This window comes from Phascolarctos cinereus, unplaced genomic scaffold (assembly GCF_003287225.1).
Source record: "Phascolarctos cinereus isolate Bilbo 61053 unplaced genomic scaffold, phaCin_HiC Scaffold_9;HRSCAF=440, whole genome shotgun sequence".
Taxonomy (NCBI): Eukaryota; Metazoa; Chordata; class Mammalia; order Diprotodontia; family Phascolarctidae; genus Phascolarctos; species Phascolarctos cinereus.
Window position 1 is genome coordinate 81742158 of NW_027556402.1, and position 16579 is coordinate 81758736.

A 16579-nucleotide genomic window follows, 5' to 3' on the forward strand; every position below is an offset into this window, starting at 1 on the left:
GGGTCTTTTCCAATGAGTCTTATTTTCTCATTTTTGCTTAGTTTCCAATTAACTTTTAATCTGTGCTTCCACATTCCTTTATCAGATGTACTTTTTGTTGAATTGTGGTCTGAAAAGGATGCATTTAATATTTCTGCTTTTCTGCATTTGGTTATGAGGTTTTTAGAGCCCTAATACATGATAAGTTCTGGTGAAGGTGCCAAGTACAGCTTAGAAAAATGTATAGTCTGTCTGTTCAGTTTTCTCCAGAGGTCTAGCATCCCTAACTTTTCTAAGGTTTTATTCATCTCTTTGACTTGTTTCTTATTTATTTTATAGTTAGATTTTTTAAATCTTTATTTTAGACTTGAATAGTAAAACTTAGATACATAGTAAGAAAAGAAAAAATAAATATAAATTTAAATATTAAAACATATATAAAATAAGAAAAAATGGCATGTGCACAGCATAATGTAAGAGGATTTAAATATATATAGCAATAAATTTCCATTTAAAGAAAGCCTATATATTAAATTCCGCACTTTGTGTTAAAAGATGTCTTGTCTTTTCTTTGCTTTGTTGTAGGTTTTCTTTCATTGGCTGCTGTACACTTTTTACTTCTATCTTTTTTCCTCTTTCACCCTCCTCCTCACCCTCAGGCTACAAGTAAGTGTGGCTATATTTATATATTGATATAGATATATACTTACACATGTACATATATACACATACATACATACATATAAAATATATTTTTCTCTAACAGATTCTACTCCTAATCTTTGATTTTATGTGTGTATATCTCTTATTTCCTATCCTTCTTGACTCCTCAACATTACTTCTACTGCTACCTTGCCCTCTTATTACTTAACCTACCCCACTCCAAAGACCCCTGTCTTATCCTCTCATTCCCATTAATCTAAATACCATTTTATAATCCCCTTTAACCTATTCCTTCACCCTCTCCCCTGAAGAACCCTCCCTTATCTTCTCTCCCCCTCCTTACCCTTTTAGTGTTTTTCTTTTAAATTTAGAAGACTTTTATACATGCAGATATGTGTGTGTGTATATGTATGTATGTATGTATGTATGTATGTATGTATGTATGTATGTATGTATATATGTTATTTCTCCTTGAACCCATTCCCTATGAAAGTGGGTTCCCAGAACTACCAGCTCCCCTACCCCATCTAATTCTTCTGTGTCAGTTCTTTTCACATCTCACTTGAATAAGATAATTGCTCTTTTTAGCTGTTCCTGAACAATTTTACTTCTTGAAGTCATATCATGCATAAGTCTTCCTCAATCTTTTTTATGAACTAGCCAATTGCTAATAACAATCTTAAATATACTTCTTACATTTTGCATACATAAAAAGTAAATAATTTGTTCTTATCGAGTCCCTTACAATTACTCTTTATCTTTCTCTTGGCTCTTGTATTTCAAAGCTTCTATTAAGTTCAGGTTTTTTTTTTTAACAAAGTCCTGAAAGTCTAACAATTAATTAAGTGTCCATTTTTTATCATTCAGGATTATGGTTAGCTTCACTGGATATGAGATTTTTGGCCCAGAACCCCACTTCTTTTGCTCTTTGATATATAGTGTTCTAAGATGTACAGTCTTTTAGTGTTGCCACTACTAAGTCTTGTGTGATTCTAATTGTGGCACCACCATACATAAACTCTTTTCTTTTGTTGCTTGTAATATTTTATCCTTCAGCTGGGGGTTTTGGAATTTGACTATACTATTCCTATGGGTTTTCTTTGTAGAATCTTTTTCAAATAGTGATCAGTGGTACAATATTGAATAACAGTGGTGCAAATGGACATCCTTGCTTCACCACTGATTTTATTGGAAATAGAGCTAACAGAAGAGATTAGCAAAAACTTCATTTAGAAAGTGACACTTCAGTAGAATTTCAGAGGAAAAAAGGCTTTCATGAGGTGGGGAGGAGGAAGGAATGTATTCTAAATATCAAGAACAGACAGTACAAAAGTTCAGAGAAGGAAAATACATTATTGTGTGTGAGAAACAGCAAGGTCAGTAAGAAGAGGAATACTTTATGAAATGACTGGGAAGATAGATTGTGAAGGGTCTTCAAAACGAAGCAGAGGAATTTCAATTTTATCCTAGAGGCACTGGACTTTATTCAACACGGCAGCAATGAAGTCAGTTAGAATAATCATTTTAGCAGCTGTGCAGAAGATAGATTGGAGTGGGAGGAGAGCCTTAAGGCAGAAAGCCCAATAAGGAGGCTATTGCAATTGTCCACCTGACTGGTGATAAGGACCTAGAGTGGTGATCATATAATACAAGGGAAAAATATAGACAAAAGAATTATTGTGGGATTAGACATTACATATTTTGGCAACTGATTAATCAAGAGGGGTAAGGGAGAGAGAGGAGTCAAGAATAAGGTAAAACTTGCGAACTTGCAATACTGGGGAAAATAATTGTTCACTGGACAGAAATAGGAAAGTTTTGAAAGGGTAAGCTTTAGGGGTAAGAGAATAAGTTCTTTTGGGGGCATGTTTGGTTTAAGATGTCTAGAAAACATCCAGCTTGAAATATCAAAAAATAATAGTCAATTAGTTAGACGTGACTAGAGCTTTGGAGAAAGAGACTAGGGTGATGATAATTAAACCAATGTGAGTTAATGAGGTCACCACATGAGAAAAAAGGAATAAAAGTGGACCAAGGATCTCAGGCTGTTTCACAGTTACAGACAGGGGCAATGCTATGAATAATGAATTAGGAAATTCATTAGGAATTAGGAATTAGGAATTAGTAGAGTGAAGAACTGTTTAGACAGGTAGGAGAACCATGAGGCAAAAGTATAATAAAAGATCAGAGAGAAGAGAGTAAACATGTGGAAAGAATGGACTATAGTGGTAAAAGCTATAGAGAGATCCAGAAAGAAGATTGAGAAAAAGGTCATCAACTTTGGAAGTTAAAAGATCATGGGTAACTTTGATTTCAATTTCATATTGAGATCAGAAACCTAAATGCAAAAGATTGAGAAGTGGAAAGATAATATTGCTCTTGAGAGAAATAGAGAAATTTGAAATATGATAAATATCACTTTTCACTCTCAAGTTTATGGGTGCTTCAATCTCTCAATGTAAATAAGAATATACATATATATATATATACACACACATACATATATATATATATATATATATACATATATATATATATATAAAATTTTATACAGCAATGCTGGGCAGAAATACTTTATACTTTTCCTATAAAAAGAAAATAGAAATTTTATCACCAAAGAATTTTAAAATGCTGTTGTTGAACACTACGTTCTTATCAACTAACAAGTCCTATACAAGAGGTTTCCAGATCACTTTCAATCAATCTTTCATTTTAAAAAGAAAAGAAAAAAAAAACTTTTGTTAAGTATCTATTATTGGCAAAGTAGGATAGCCCCTGAGGAAGATGCCACAATAAATAATAAATGATGCTTACCCTCAAGGAGTTTAAAACCTAGTAGTTCATATTTTGTTTTGTTTTTTAGCATTTCATATATTTCTGAAAAATAGATGAGATTAAAAACTAAAATGTTTAGTGTGCCAATAAAATAATTTTAAGATACTGAATACTGCATATTCTTTGACCAAAAATATGACCTAGATAAAGCAATACATACACTATTTGCATATGTGAATCTGATACATGGAACGGTTAAGCATTATAAGCATTTAGAAAACTAACTTGAGAATTGAATTAAAGGAACCTTTCTCTTCACCAACAAAACACAATAAAAGAAAATGAGTCCAAATAACTTTTAATATTAAAAACATCCATGACTCTTGGGTCTGATTCTAGTTTTTTTGTGGTACCTAGTAGGTCCTTAATAAATATTTGTGATTTATTTATTCCCTTTCCTCTTGTTATTGGGAAAGGAAAATGGAGAACTATTTTAAAATGCCTCACCCAGTGCAGCCAGGTGGCACAGTGGATAGAGCACCGGCCCGGAGTCAGGAGGACCTGAGTTCAAATGTGATCTCAGATACTTGACACTTACTAGCTGTGTGACCCTGGTCAAGTCACTTAATCCCCATTGCCTCACCAAAAAGCAAAAAGATAAAATGCCTCACCCAACATCTCTTATTGATGCTAGTCCAATAAAGTCAACATGTATTTATTTAAGTATTTACTTTGTGCCAGGAACTATGTTAAGCATTAGTAACATAAAGCAAGGCAAAACTAGTTTGTGTCTACAAGGATCTCACATTCCAATGAGGGAGACAGCATGCAAGTAACTATGTACAATTTATACAGGCTAAATTAGAGGTAATCTCAGAGGGCAGGTTCTAGTTTGAAGAATGATCTGGGAAGGTTTCTTGCAGAGGGTATAATATTATATAATATTTGAAAGAAGCAAGGGAAGACAGGAGATGGAGACAAGCTGTTGAAAACAGGGTAGAAAAGGAAAAGGAGACAAGAATTACCTTCTCTTATATTAATAGTTTTCATTCACCCACCGAAAAATAAGTACAAAGCTTTTGTTACATTCTACACCCCAGATAATATACTTAGTAAATATTACTGTTAATGCTGGGACAAAATCCAAACTTTTGTCACCTATTAACTGGTTTTACAAGGAAACAAAAATTCAAGGAAGCTAAGGATTAAGGACATCCATAACTAAGGTCATACTTATTTCAAAAGCTGAGAAAAGAAGTTAGTACTTTTTAAATATTTTATCCCCCTTGGCACCGATTAAGGTCTCGTGGGTTCCATTTCATTTTTAATATATGAGATTTTGATCTTAGTGAAGTTGAAGAGAGAGGTAAGATAAGGGCAAATGTGAAAAAATTACCTCAGATAGTTTTCCTTTGTGAAGCAATAGGATACTGACAGTGAGACTAACAGCCTGTCTTTTTTTAAAGATGAAAGTGACTAACCTTAAAGTCCTCCTATTGGTCCCCCTGATCTTTCCCTACCCGCTATCATGAGCTCTGCCTGGTGGTAGAGGGTGGCAAGAGGCAAGACAAGGACAGGGACAGACCAGTTGAATTTTTAAAAGGGAAATCATGGATTCAAACCTTGAATAGGCTAGCGTTACCATGTTTATCTATATTTGTGTAAAGAGATGAAATACTGAGGATAGGCAGAGGAATGGAGAGACAAAAGAATAAAGAAGAAGGAGGCATTGGAGGAAGGAAGGAAGAATTATCAAAGTCTGGCTATATTTACATTTTCTTTGAAGGACAGGACTTTATTTACTCCTATAAAATGTTTTTAAAGGTATTTTATAATTTTCTCCTTTACCTTATTTGTTATTTCACAACTAAGATAATTAATAAACATACATTTAATTTAAACATGCATTTAATTTATTGCACTGGCTGCAGTGTATTGGAGTTTGAATAAGAGGATAGGTTTAAATCCTGGCTCTGCCATTTAATATCTGTGTGACCTTTGGTGGGCCTCATGTCTGTAGTTCATTACTTCTTCACTTTGCAATCTGGATCCCAGTCACCCTATTCTACAGAAATTGCTTTATTCAGGATTACCAATGAACTCCATTCCCCTATCATTCCCAATTATTACAAGAGACTCTGCATTTAGAATGGAGTCTGAATTTAGATGGGAAAAACATTTTATTTTCACTAACTCATAACTGAAATTTAACATTATATATGTGTGTATGTATCTATCTATATCTATCTTTCTATATCTATATCTATATATCTATATCTATATCTATATCTATATCTATATCTATATCTATATCTATATCTATATCTATATCTATATCTATATCTATATATTTCTGAGAAGCAGCCCATAGGCTTAACCAGATTATCAAAAGGGTCCATGACACTATCAAAAAGATGAAGAATCTCCCATGAAGCCCAAAACCTTCATTTCACAGATGATGAAATTGAAGCATAGTGTGGTTGTGACTTGCCCATAAGAGCTGAGATTAAAATCTAGTTCCTCTGACTGCAGATTCATTGCTCTCATATGCTACACAGAAGATAGAATTACCTGTCTCCAGGATATGGGTTATAGTCTTTGCTCTACCTCTAATATCGTTACATGAACTAGGACAAACTACTTGACTAATTTGTGAATGACATTTTAGATGAGTTGAGAGTCAACTCCGATAATACAAAACTGGAAGAATAGCTAATACAATGGATGGCAGAATCAAGATTCAAAATGCCCTTGAAAGGCTAGAATTTATTTTGAAACTAACAGGTTAAAATTTAACATAAGTGAATGTCAAGTCCTCAGTTCACCTATATAAGGACCTGATAGCAATTCATGTGACAAAGACCTCCTGAAATCTATCTATGGCCCAGGAGTCCATGTACCATAGGTTGAGACCTGCAAGCTTTAGTTGACAATGAAGTCAATGTATCCAATAGTGTTATATATCTGAAAAGAAAGCTAGTCGAATCTTACGCTACATTTTAAAAAGGTGAATCAATAATTTCACCTTTTCCTGTCGTGCCTTCAACTGTAGCATTTGGTTAATCACTGACTTATAACTGCCCAACCACATTTTTTTAAAAATATTTTACAATTAGCAGTCTTCCCAAAACAGTGATCCTCAATAAATGTTTGCTTACTTCCTTTCCTTTCAGTTGCTAAAGGTTAGTAAATATCCTTTCCCTCATAGTCCTTGTTCCCCTCAAACCATTGCTACCTAACACATGTGATCTGTTCCTAATCTTACACCAGAGGTAGTACAAGGTAGAGTCTCAATTTAACCAATATTTTAAATTATTTACTACGTGCAAGATACTGTACTAAATACAAATATTTCAGATCATATTGTTTTTGTCCTCATGTCCTTGAATTCTTCGGACCAGAGGCAGTCTAGTTTTATCTTTTGGATTTACAACTAAAGCAACTGGGGCAAATGGGAAGGACTTAAGCAATTTTCCCAAGGATACACAGACAGTGAATATTAGAGGCAGGATTTAAACCAAATTCCAAGGCTTTTGACTCTAGGGGCTATGACATGGCCATTGTTTCAAGCTGCTCACTACAGGAATTAATAACATGGATACAGGCAACTGAAAGTATAAGGTAATTTAGAGCATTACTGCCCAATGTCTGAGGCAGAATTTGAACTAAGGTCTATATTGACTGCAAGTCTGTCATAGTATCCACAGGGCTTCTTAAACTTCTTCCACTCACAGTTTAACCCACAGTTTAAGAAGCAGTGCAACTATACCACTTCACTTCCTAAGAAATCATTATAAAGAAATCATAATGGAGGACTTTATATTATACTGTACTTACAGAGACAATAAATGGCAGAACTGATGGAAAATTGGCCAGAGTGAGGAAATCTTTAACATCTTTCCTTGTCACATAATGGTTTGGTGGCCTTGGCCAAGTTGCTTAACCTCTTAGTGCTGTAAGCAACTAAACAACTATCAAGAGCAGAGCAGCGGCTTATCTGCATTGGTAGAAGTTTCCTCACTGGGAGATTGCAACATCACTGGAAACACAGGTCTAGTTAAGAGAAATGACATGGAGAAAATGTACTGCATAGAGGAAACTTGACTTGGAATTAAAAAGGTTGACAAGGCAATTCTCCTAAATATTAGTTGTGTGAGTTTGAGTAAATCAACTGTACTTTCCGGTCATCAAATTTCTCATTTGTGAAGGGTTAGCACAGTGTCAGGACAACTAGGTAGTACAGTGGATAGAGTACAGGTCCTGGAGGCAGGAAGACTCTCTTCCTGAGTTTAAATCTGGCCTCAGACATTTAATAGTTGTGTGATCCTGGGCAAGTCACTTAATCCCGTTTTTCTCAGTTTCCTCATCTATAAAATGAGCTGGAAAAGGAAATGGCAAATTGCTATAGTATCTTTGCCACAAAAACCCCAAATGAGGTCACAAGGAGCTAGAAATGATCGAAAATGATTGAACAACAGCACGATATCTGAAACATAATAAGCATTTAGTAAAAATGCTAGTTGATCAACTTATTGAAATGTCGGACTGACTTTTGAGGTTCATTCATATTCTATAATTCTGAGTTCTGTAGGTATATAGATTATGAAGACTTTGTGGCAAATATCACATAACCATTTCTATATTTATTTATCACTACTCTCTGAAACTTTAGCAAGCCTATTTCTTTCTGCCATTGGCTTTGACTGTCTCCTTAAGGTATATCTCAATGTATGCCAGATAACTTCTTGGATTAGTTAACCTTAAAGTGGAAAAAAAAAAAAGAATAGTCAACACAGCATTTTGGCTCACTCAGAGTTTCTTACCTGAACGGAGAGCATCTTTCTGAATGCTTCCATAGTCATGCCAATCTTTTCTTTTCAAACCATCTGTCCAGGTATAAAGCTGCCCATCTCCTAGGCCCAGTGGAAATGTCTGTGGAAAAGCATAACTATTTAGGACATAACAATGAAGAATTTATGATAAATTGTCCATTTGTTGTATTTTTAAAATACTCAATATTTCATGTTAATTACAATGAAATACTACTGTCATTGAAAAGGATAATAATTAATTTTTAATGAATTTGAGGTTTCAAGTAGCAATGCTCCTCAACATCTACTGAATTATATCTTTGAATTTAATTGTTTCCTCCAACCTTTCTAAAGTACAATTTATATCATTTCTTAAGGGAAAAAATAGGATTTTACTTCTGAGTTTGTATATTCTGTTGTTGTTGTTGTTGTTGTTATTTCAGTCATGTCTAATTCTTCATGACAGGTTTTCTTGGCAAAGATGCATTCTATTGTATATTTTACTAAGGGAATTAAGTGATATAATATGTATGCACACATCAGTGAGTAACAAATACGTAGAAAGTAGTGGAAAGCATTTTCAAGAGGGTGAGAGTATTATTAATAGCTTGCAAATAAGGAAAAGCCTCAGTTAGAAGGTGGCAACTGAGCTATACTTTGAAGGGAGCTATGAGGAAGAGGTAAGAAGGGAATGCAGTCTCAACATTGGGAAACCACTTACGCAAAGGCAAAAAGGTTGAAGATGCACTACTACATGTGGAGAAGAGCTAAGCCTATTTTGACTGTGTACAAAGGAAAATAGTATAAAATAAAACTGGAATAGTGGTAGTAGCTAGATTTTCTTAACTATAAAAATTATTTAAAACTTTTATGCTTTAAAATGGAAGACTTATTAGTCACTCTCTATACATCAAGGACTATACTAAGCACTGGTTAAACAAATGTAAACAACCACTACCACACCACCACAACAAAAAAAAACAAAAACACAAAAAGCAGACTGTGTTTGCAAGGCCTTACATTCCAATAGGAGGTGAGAACACATAGAGGGGAATGATAGTGAAGGATGAGGTGAAAGGAATGCTGAATGGAACCAAAGAACAATATAATGATGTGTACTTTCCAATAGCCACGGTTGCATTATGATACTAATATGATTAGTTCCCAGATTAAGAAGGGGAAAGCAAGGAGTATGTGAAAAAAGTGAACATAGTTTAAAAAAAAAAAGAAATTGATTTTCCATATATACTTCTAATGTCTATTCTGTGCACAAGACAAAGTTTTCATTGTTGGTAAGAAAATTAAAAATTTTCTTATCCTGAGGGAAACTATAATCACACATTTTAAAGAATAATCAAGATAAATAAAAATAGAAAATAATGTACACACAAATCAAATATTCCTCAAATCCTCCTCCATTTTCCCAATATTCATTCTGTGATAGAGGACCTCTATCACAGTTTTAATCTTAATGCCTTCATTTTGAGACTTACCCCAATTTAAGGTGTACATATCTCATTTGTTTATGAGTGTTTACATGCTGTCTCTCCCATTACACTGTGACTTCCTCAAGACTGCTTTTTTTTTTTAAATCTTTCTTTGTATTCCCATCTCTTATCACAGTGTCTGGCACACAGTAGGCACTTAATGAGGGCTAGTTCATTGACTATTGCTTCATTGCAACATAGAGATGATCTTGAATTCTCAAAGTCTATGAAAAGAAATATTTGTTTTGTTTATTCTCACCAGATTTTGAGCTAAGGTATGGAGATAGAATGAGCATCTGTCATCTGAGAACCAGACTTTGGAGAGGCTGAGTCCAAGGTTGGCCTGAGTGTGATGAATATTTTGGCCAAAGCCATTCTCTACAACTTCCTATGAAGTTTTAAAGGTGTTATGGTCTGTGACAGAGGACTGATATAAATTTAATTTGTAGATTTATTGGAAACATCAAAAAAGGAAGACATATTATTTATTTTTAAATGAAGTAAACACCAAAATAACAAGAAACTTAGATACTAATAATGTTAAAAGTAGACCTCTGGTTGGTTTCCTAACTCAGTTCACTCCATATTCCAGTCCATCCTCCATTAAACTGTTGAAGTGATCTTCCTAAAGTATAGGCCTGACCTGACTATTCATTCAATAAACTCAGTTGTATCCCTATTACTTCTGGGATTAAAAATAAAATCATCCCTACCTTTCCAGTATTCTTATTTCGCCTCTGTATTCCTCAGCTTAATCAACTGTAAAATGGGAACAATAAGAACAGCTACTTCCCAGGGTAGTTGTGAGGACTGAATGAGTTAATATTTGTAAGGCACTTAGCAAAGTGTCCAGCACATGGCAGGTGCTTAAAAAATGTTTGTTCCTTTAACTTTAGCATCAACTTTGTGAGCTTTGAAAAGTTTTGATAGTGAGCCACCAGGGTCCAGTGCTGGAAGTTCTTGCTAGAGACTGTAAAAAGCCAAGCTTTGTAAGGAATAAAGCCCCAAGTGCTCTTCTTTATTCCACATAGTACTGGATTGAAGGCAGCCAAAAGTAAATGACTTGTTCATTGGCTATGACATATTCTGAAGAATATTTGATGGCATAGCACAGAATGTATCCTTGAGTATTAGAAAGAAACGTTTGTACTTCACTATCTACTACATCTTTTCAGTAAATCAGATTTGTAGAAGCCAAATGATATTCATTGGTTAAATGAAACTGGAGTGGTAAATGCTGGTTAGATCATATTGAGTAGGTATTATCTGGCACTGTCTATTGACATATGAGAGAAAACAGTGGAATGCAGGCTGGATTAGATAATTTTAGAGAGAAACATTTTACCCTTTGGGAATACCTCTAGAACTCTGAAGGGAAGATGGAGTTGGTTTTTCTTTGGGGGAATTCAATTGTTCATTTAAAATGTGAGTTAAGATAGAAGCCTAGAGATTATAATAGCTACATAGGAAAAAAAACTAAATCATATACTGATTTATTGGTAGTTAAAAAAAAAACAAAGCAATCATTCCTATAAACTCCTTATTCTTTAGCATCACAGGGAAAAAATCAAATCTTCCTCTTTTGTTAGATGTTGTTCTCCTGCTAAATCCAGACATTTTTGTTTAGCAAAGCTACCACTTAACCTTTACCATAATATTTCTGAGCTAGTTTGTTTGCAACAGGAAGTCATTATCATGCTCTGTACCTGGCATCCTTGTAAAATGTCTATATTTGTAATACACAGAAAACATAAAATCTGTTCATTTGACTAACGTTTCTTTTCCTCCTCTATGACATTAAAAATAGACTTCCAGAAGCCAAGATGGAAGAGTAATCACTAAATTGCTGTAACTCTCCTATATTTGCCTCCAAACAACCACAAAATAGCTCCCCAGAACAAATCTTGGAATAGTGGAGCCAGTAGGAAAGTGGAATTCAGTGGTCTTTTAGCCTGGGAGACTTAGAGAATCAGCAAGAAAGGTATGTCTCACTCAGGTAAAAAGGGGAGTGCACTCCAGGACAGGAAGCATCCCAACAAGCCCCACCTTGGCAAACCAGTAGGTGATCTTAAGCCTCAGTGTGACGGAGCAGGCAAATGCCACCAGATGCCCAATGCACCTCAGCATAGCCAGGGGAACCAGTTGACTCCAACTTGGAGAGCCACCACATGCTTCAGCATAGCCACAGGCAAACAGGTAGTCCAGCAGCAGGACCTCCACATACTTCAACACAGCCTGGGAGGAAAAAAGGCACCCACCAGTGGCCAGGCTTCATGCCTTTATTGCCTTCACTGTATCACTCCATGGGCTCCAGTGTAGCCCCATGGAAACACAGAAAAACCCCAGTGGGCCTCAGCATGTCAGAAACTAGCACTAGGACCCTAGCTCAGCACCAGGTAAACTGCCAGACAACTGCGGCCTTCAGCAACACCAGCCATCCCCTCAACACAAGCACCAGACATGAGAGTCCCCTGTGAGTCTCAGGGCAACATTAGTGTAGCACCAGGTAAATAGCCAGGGCTTACAGCCACTGACACAAGAAGTCTAAGGCAGAGCCCATTCTATGCTGGGAGCAGAGATCAAATTTACAAGAAAGGAAGAAGGCCATCAAAAAAAGATGAGAAAAAAACAACAAAAAAAAACATCTGATCATAGAAAGTTATTATGGTGACAGGGAGACCAAGACACAAACTCAAAAGAGAACAACAATGTCAAAATCCTATGGGTCAAACTGCAAAGGAAAATAGGAAGCTGTTTCAAGCCCACAAAGAATTTATGGAACAGCTTAAAAAGGAGCTTAAAAATCATATGAGAGGTAGAATAAATATTGAGGAATGAACTGAGAGTGATGCAAAAGAATTATGAAGAGTCAACAGCTTGGGAAAAGAAAACAACTGCTTGAAAAGTAAAATTGGTCAAATGGAAAAAGAGATACAAAAATCCACTGAAGAAAACAACTCCTTAAAAATTACAATTAGCCAAATGGAAAAGAAAGTATAAAAACTAATTGAGGAAAACAATACTTAAAAAGTTAGAATTGGGCAAGTGGAAGCTAATGACTCTATGAGACAACAAGAATAAGTCAAACAAAATCAGAAGAATTGAAAAAACAGAAGATAATGTAAAAAACCTCATGAGAAAAACAAGTGACCTAGAAAACAGATCCAGGAGGGACAATATCAGAATCACCGGACTACCTGAAAGACATAATCAAAAGGAGGACCTGCACAGCATCTTTCAAAAAAATTATCAAATAAAATTGCCCTGATGTCCTGAAACCAGAGGGCAAAATAGGTTTTAAAGAATCCCAGTGATCACCTCAGGAAAGAGATCCTAAAATAAAGACTCCAAGACATAGTATAGCCAAGTTTCAGAAATATTAGGTCAAGAAAAAAAAAACAAAAACACTACAAGTGGCCAGAAAGAAACAATTCAAATATTGAGGATTCACAATCAGGATTACACAGGACTTGACGGCTGCAACATTAAAGGACCGGAGTTGAGGGAACATCACATTCTGGAAGGCAAAGGAGCTAGAACAACAACCAAGAACCACTTACCCAGCAAAATTAAGCATAATGCATCGAGGGGTGAAATGGTCATTTGATGAAACAGAGGGAATTCAAACTTTCATAAGGAAAAGACCATAAACAAGCCAAAAATCTGACCTCCAATATTATGACCAATGAGAAGCATAAAGAGGTAACAGGGGAAAAGAAAACATAAGGGATTCAATGGAGCTAGACTATGATGGTATTTGTAATTCTTTAAAATTGTATCACTAGGGGCAGGTAGGTGGCACAGTGGATAGAGCTCTGGCCTTGAAGTCAGGAGGACCTGAGTTCAAATCCAGTCTCAGACACACAACACACAACATTTACTAGCTGTGTTACACTGGGCAAGTCACTTAACCCCCATTGCCCAGCAAAAAGCAAAAAAAAAAAAATCTATCATTAATAGTACAGATGGAATACATAGATAGAGGGTAGAGGTATAAGGTGAATTGTACGGAATGACATTTTAAAAAATAAAGGATGAAAAACAGAAGTGCAATGGGTACAGAGGGAAGTGAGAGGAGGAATGGGGTAAATTATTTCATATGAAGATGTTCTAAGGACCTATTACAGTGGAAGGGAAAATGGGAGGGTGGGTGATGAGCATCGCTTGAGCCTTACTCTCATTGGTATTGTCTCAAAGAGGTGATAATACACAAAATAAGTTGAATATAAAAATATATCTTACCCAACAAAGAAGTAGGAAGGAAGGAGATCAAGTAAGAGGGGGTTGACAGGGAGAGTAGATCAGGAGATGTGGTAGACAGAAGCAAAACACTGGTGAAGGGGGAAAGGATAAAAGAAGAGAGAGGACAAATAGGAGGAAGAAAAGGATGAAGGGAAACACACAGTAATCATAACTGTGAATGTGAACTCAATGAATTTTCCCATAAAGTGGAAGCAGATAGGAAAGTGTATCAAAAATCATAATCCTACAATATGTAGTTTACAAGAAACACACTTGAAGACAAGAAACACACACACAGAGTAAAGGCTAGAGTAGAATCTTTTACGCTTCGGCTGAAGTAAAAAAAAATCAGTGGTAGCAATCCTGATCTCAGACAAAGTATAAGCAAAAATAGATCTAATTTAAAGAGATAAGGAAAGAAACTACATCATGCTCAAAGGTAGAGACAATGAAGCAATATCAATACTAAACATATATGCACCAAGTGGTATAGCATTGAAATTCTTAGAGGAGAATTTAAATGGGTTACAAGAAGAAACAGACAGCAAAGCAATACTTAGTAGGAGATCTCAACTGTCCCCTCTCCAAACTCAATAAATCTAACCAAAACATAAACAAGAAACTAAAGAGGTAAATAGAATATATAAAAAAAAGTTAGATATGACAGATCTTTGGAGAAAACTGAACAGGACAGAAATAAATATACCTTTTTCTCAGCAGCACATAGCCCCTACACAAAAATTGCCCATGTAATAGGGCATTAAAACATCAAAATCAAATGTAAAAAGGAAGAAATAGTAAATGTTTTCTTTTCAGGTTTTAATGCAATAAAAATTATATTCAACAAAGGGCAATAGAAATCTAGATTAAAAATTAATTAAGAGGGGTGGAGCCAAGATGCCGGAGTGAAAGCAGTGATTTGCTTGAGCTCTCCCTCAAACCCCTCCAAATACTCATAAAACATGCCTCTAAACAAATTCTGAAGCAGCAGAACCTACAAAAACACAGAGTGAAACCAATTTCCAGCCCAAGACAACCTGGATGATTGATCAGAAAGGTGTATCCAATGGAGCTGGGAGCGCAGCTCAGCTTGGCGTGGGCGCGCAGGCTGCAGCGAACCTGGAGCAGGCCTCAAAGGAGTGAATCGCAGGCAGGTGTGGTGGTTTCCAGACTCCTCAATTCACGAATGCCAAACACAACTTAGAAGGGTCAGTGAGAAAAGTCTGTTTCTGTTGGTGCTGAGAAAGGAAGGAGGGGTTTCAGTTCCGTTCCCCAAGAGCATGGCCCGGGGTGGGGGGGCGGCAGCTGCTTTCCGAGCTTCCAGCCCATAGACTGAGGGGGAATCCAGTGGCTGATCAGAGAGGGATTGCAGGGATCTCTTTGCCAGGGCTGATGCAGGAATCTCTTGCTTTTTTTTAAAATTTAATTTAATTTAATTTATTTTCTTTTTAATTTTTTTTTCCATATGCTTTTGAGTTGAAAATTTTTTTTCTCCCTTTTTCTCCACCCCCCCCCCTGCCCCGAAGACGGTGCACAATCTGACATAGGCTTTACATTTACATACCCATTAAACATATTTTCACATTAGTGAAGTTGTAAGTAAAAATTAAAACCAATAGGAGGAACCATCAGAAAGATGAAACAAAATTCAACTTAAGGTAAAATTAAGTGAGAGCGATTCGACTTCCATAGTTCTTTCTTTGGATGTGGACAGCATTTTCCATCCCAAGGCCTTTGGAGATGTCTTAGATCCTCATAACGCTAAAAAGGGTTCAGTTTAACATTCTTAGTCATTGCATAACGTGGCTGTTATTGTATACAAAGTCCTCTGGGTTCTGCTCACTTCACTCAGCATCAGACCATATAGGTCTTTCCAGGTTTTTCTGAAGTCAGCCTGTTCATCATTTCTTATACAACAATAGTATTCCATTACATTCATATACCACAACTTCCTCAGCCATTCCCCAATTGATGGGCATCCTCTCAATTTCCAATTCTTTGCCACCACAAAAACAGCTGCTATGAATATTTTTGTACATGTGGGTCCTTCCCATTTGTTTAATCTCTTTGGGATATAGCCCTAGACGTGTTATTGCTGGATCAAATACATTTTTGTAGCCCTTTGGCAATGGTTCCAAATTGTTCTCCAAAATGGTCTGATCATTTCACAACTCCAGCAACAATGTATTAGCATTCCAATTTTCCCACATCCTCTCCAACATTTATCATTTTCCTGTTTTGTCATGTTGGCCAATCTGATAGGTGTGATGTGGTACCTCAGACTTGTTTTGATTTGCATTTCTCTAATCAATAACGATTTAGAGCATTTTTTTCATATGACTACAGATGGCTTTAATTTCTTCATCTGAGAACTGCCTGTTCATATCCTTTGACCATTTGTCAATTGGGAAATGGCTTGTGTTCTTATAAATTTGTCTTAATTCTCTATATATTTTAGAAATGAGGCCTTTATCAGAGAGACTGGTTGTGAAAATTCTTTCCCAATTTTCTACCTTCCTTCTAATCTTAGTTGCATTGGCTTTGTTTGTGCAAAAACTTTTCAATTTAATGTAATCAAAATTATCCATTTTGCTTTTCATAATGTTCTCTATCTCCTGTTTG

At 35.8% G+C, this 16579-nt stretch overlaps 1 protein-coding gene across 1 annotated transcript in view; it reads right to left on the minus strand.

The window, feature by feature from the left end:
* Positions 1–16579, minus strand: part of LOC144455438 (polypeptide N-acetylgalactosaminyltransferase-like 6) — a 176002-nt gene that overhangs the window by 143645 nt on the left and 15778 nt on the right. The window contains exon 2 of the mRNA XM_078148848.1: positions 8241–8365. Coding sequence (XP_078004974.1) covers positions 8241–8365 — 125 coding nt within the window. The remainder of the gene's footprint in view (positions 1–8240; positions 8366–16579) is intronic.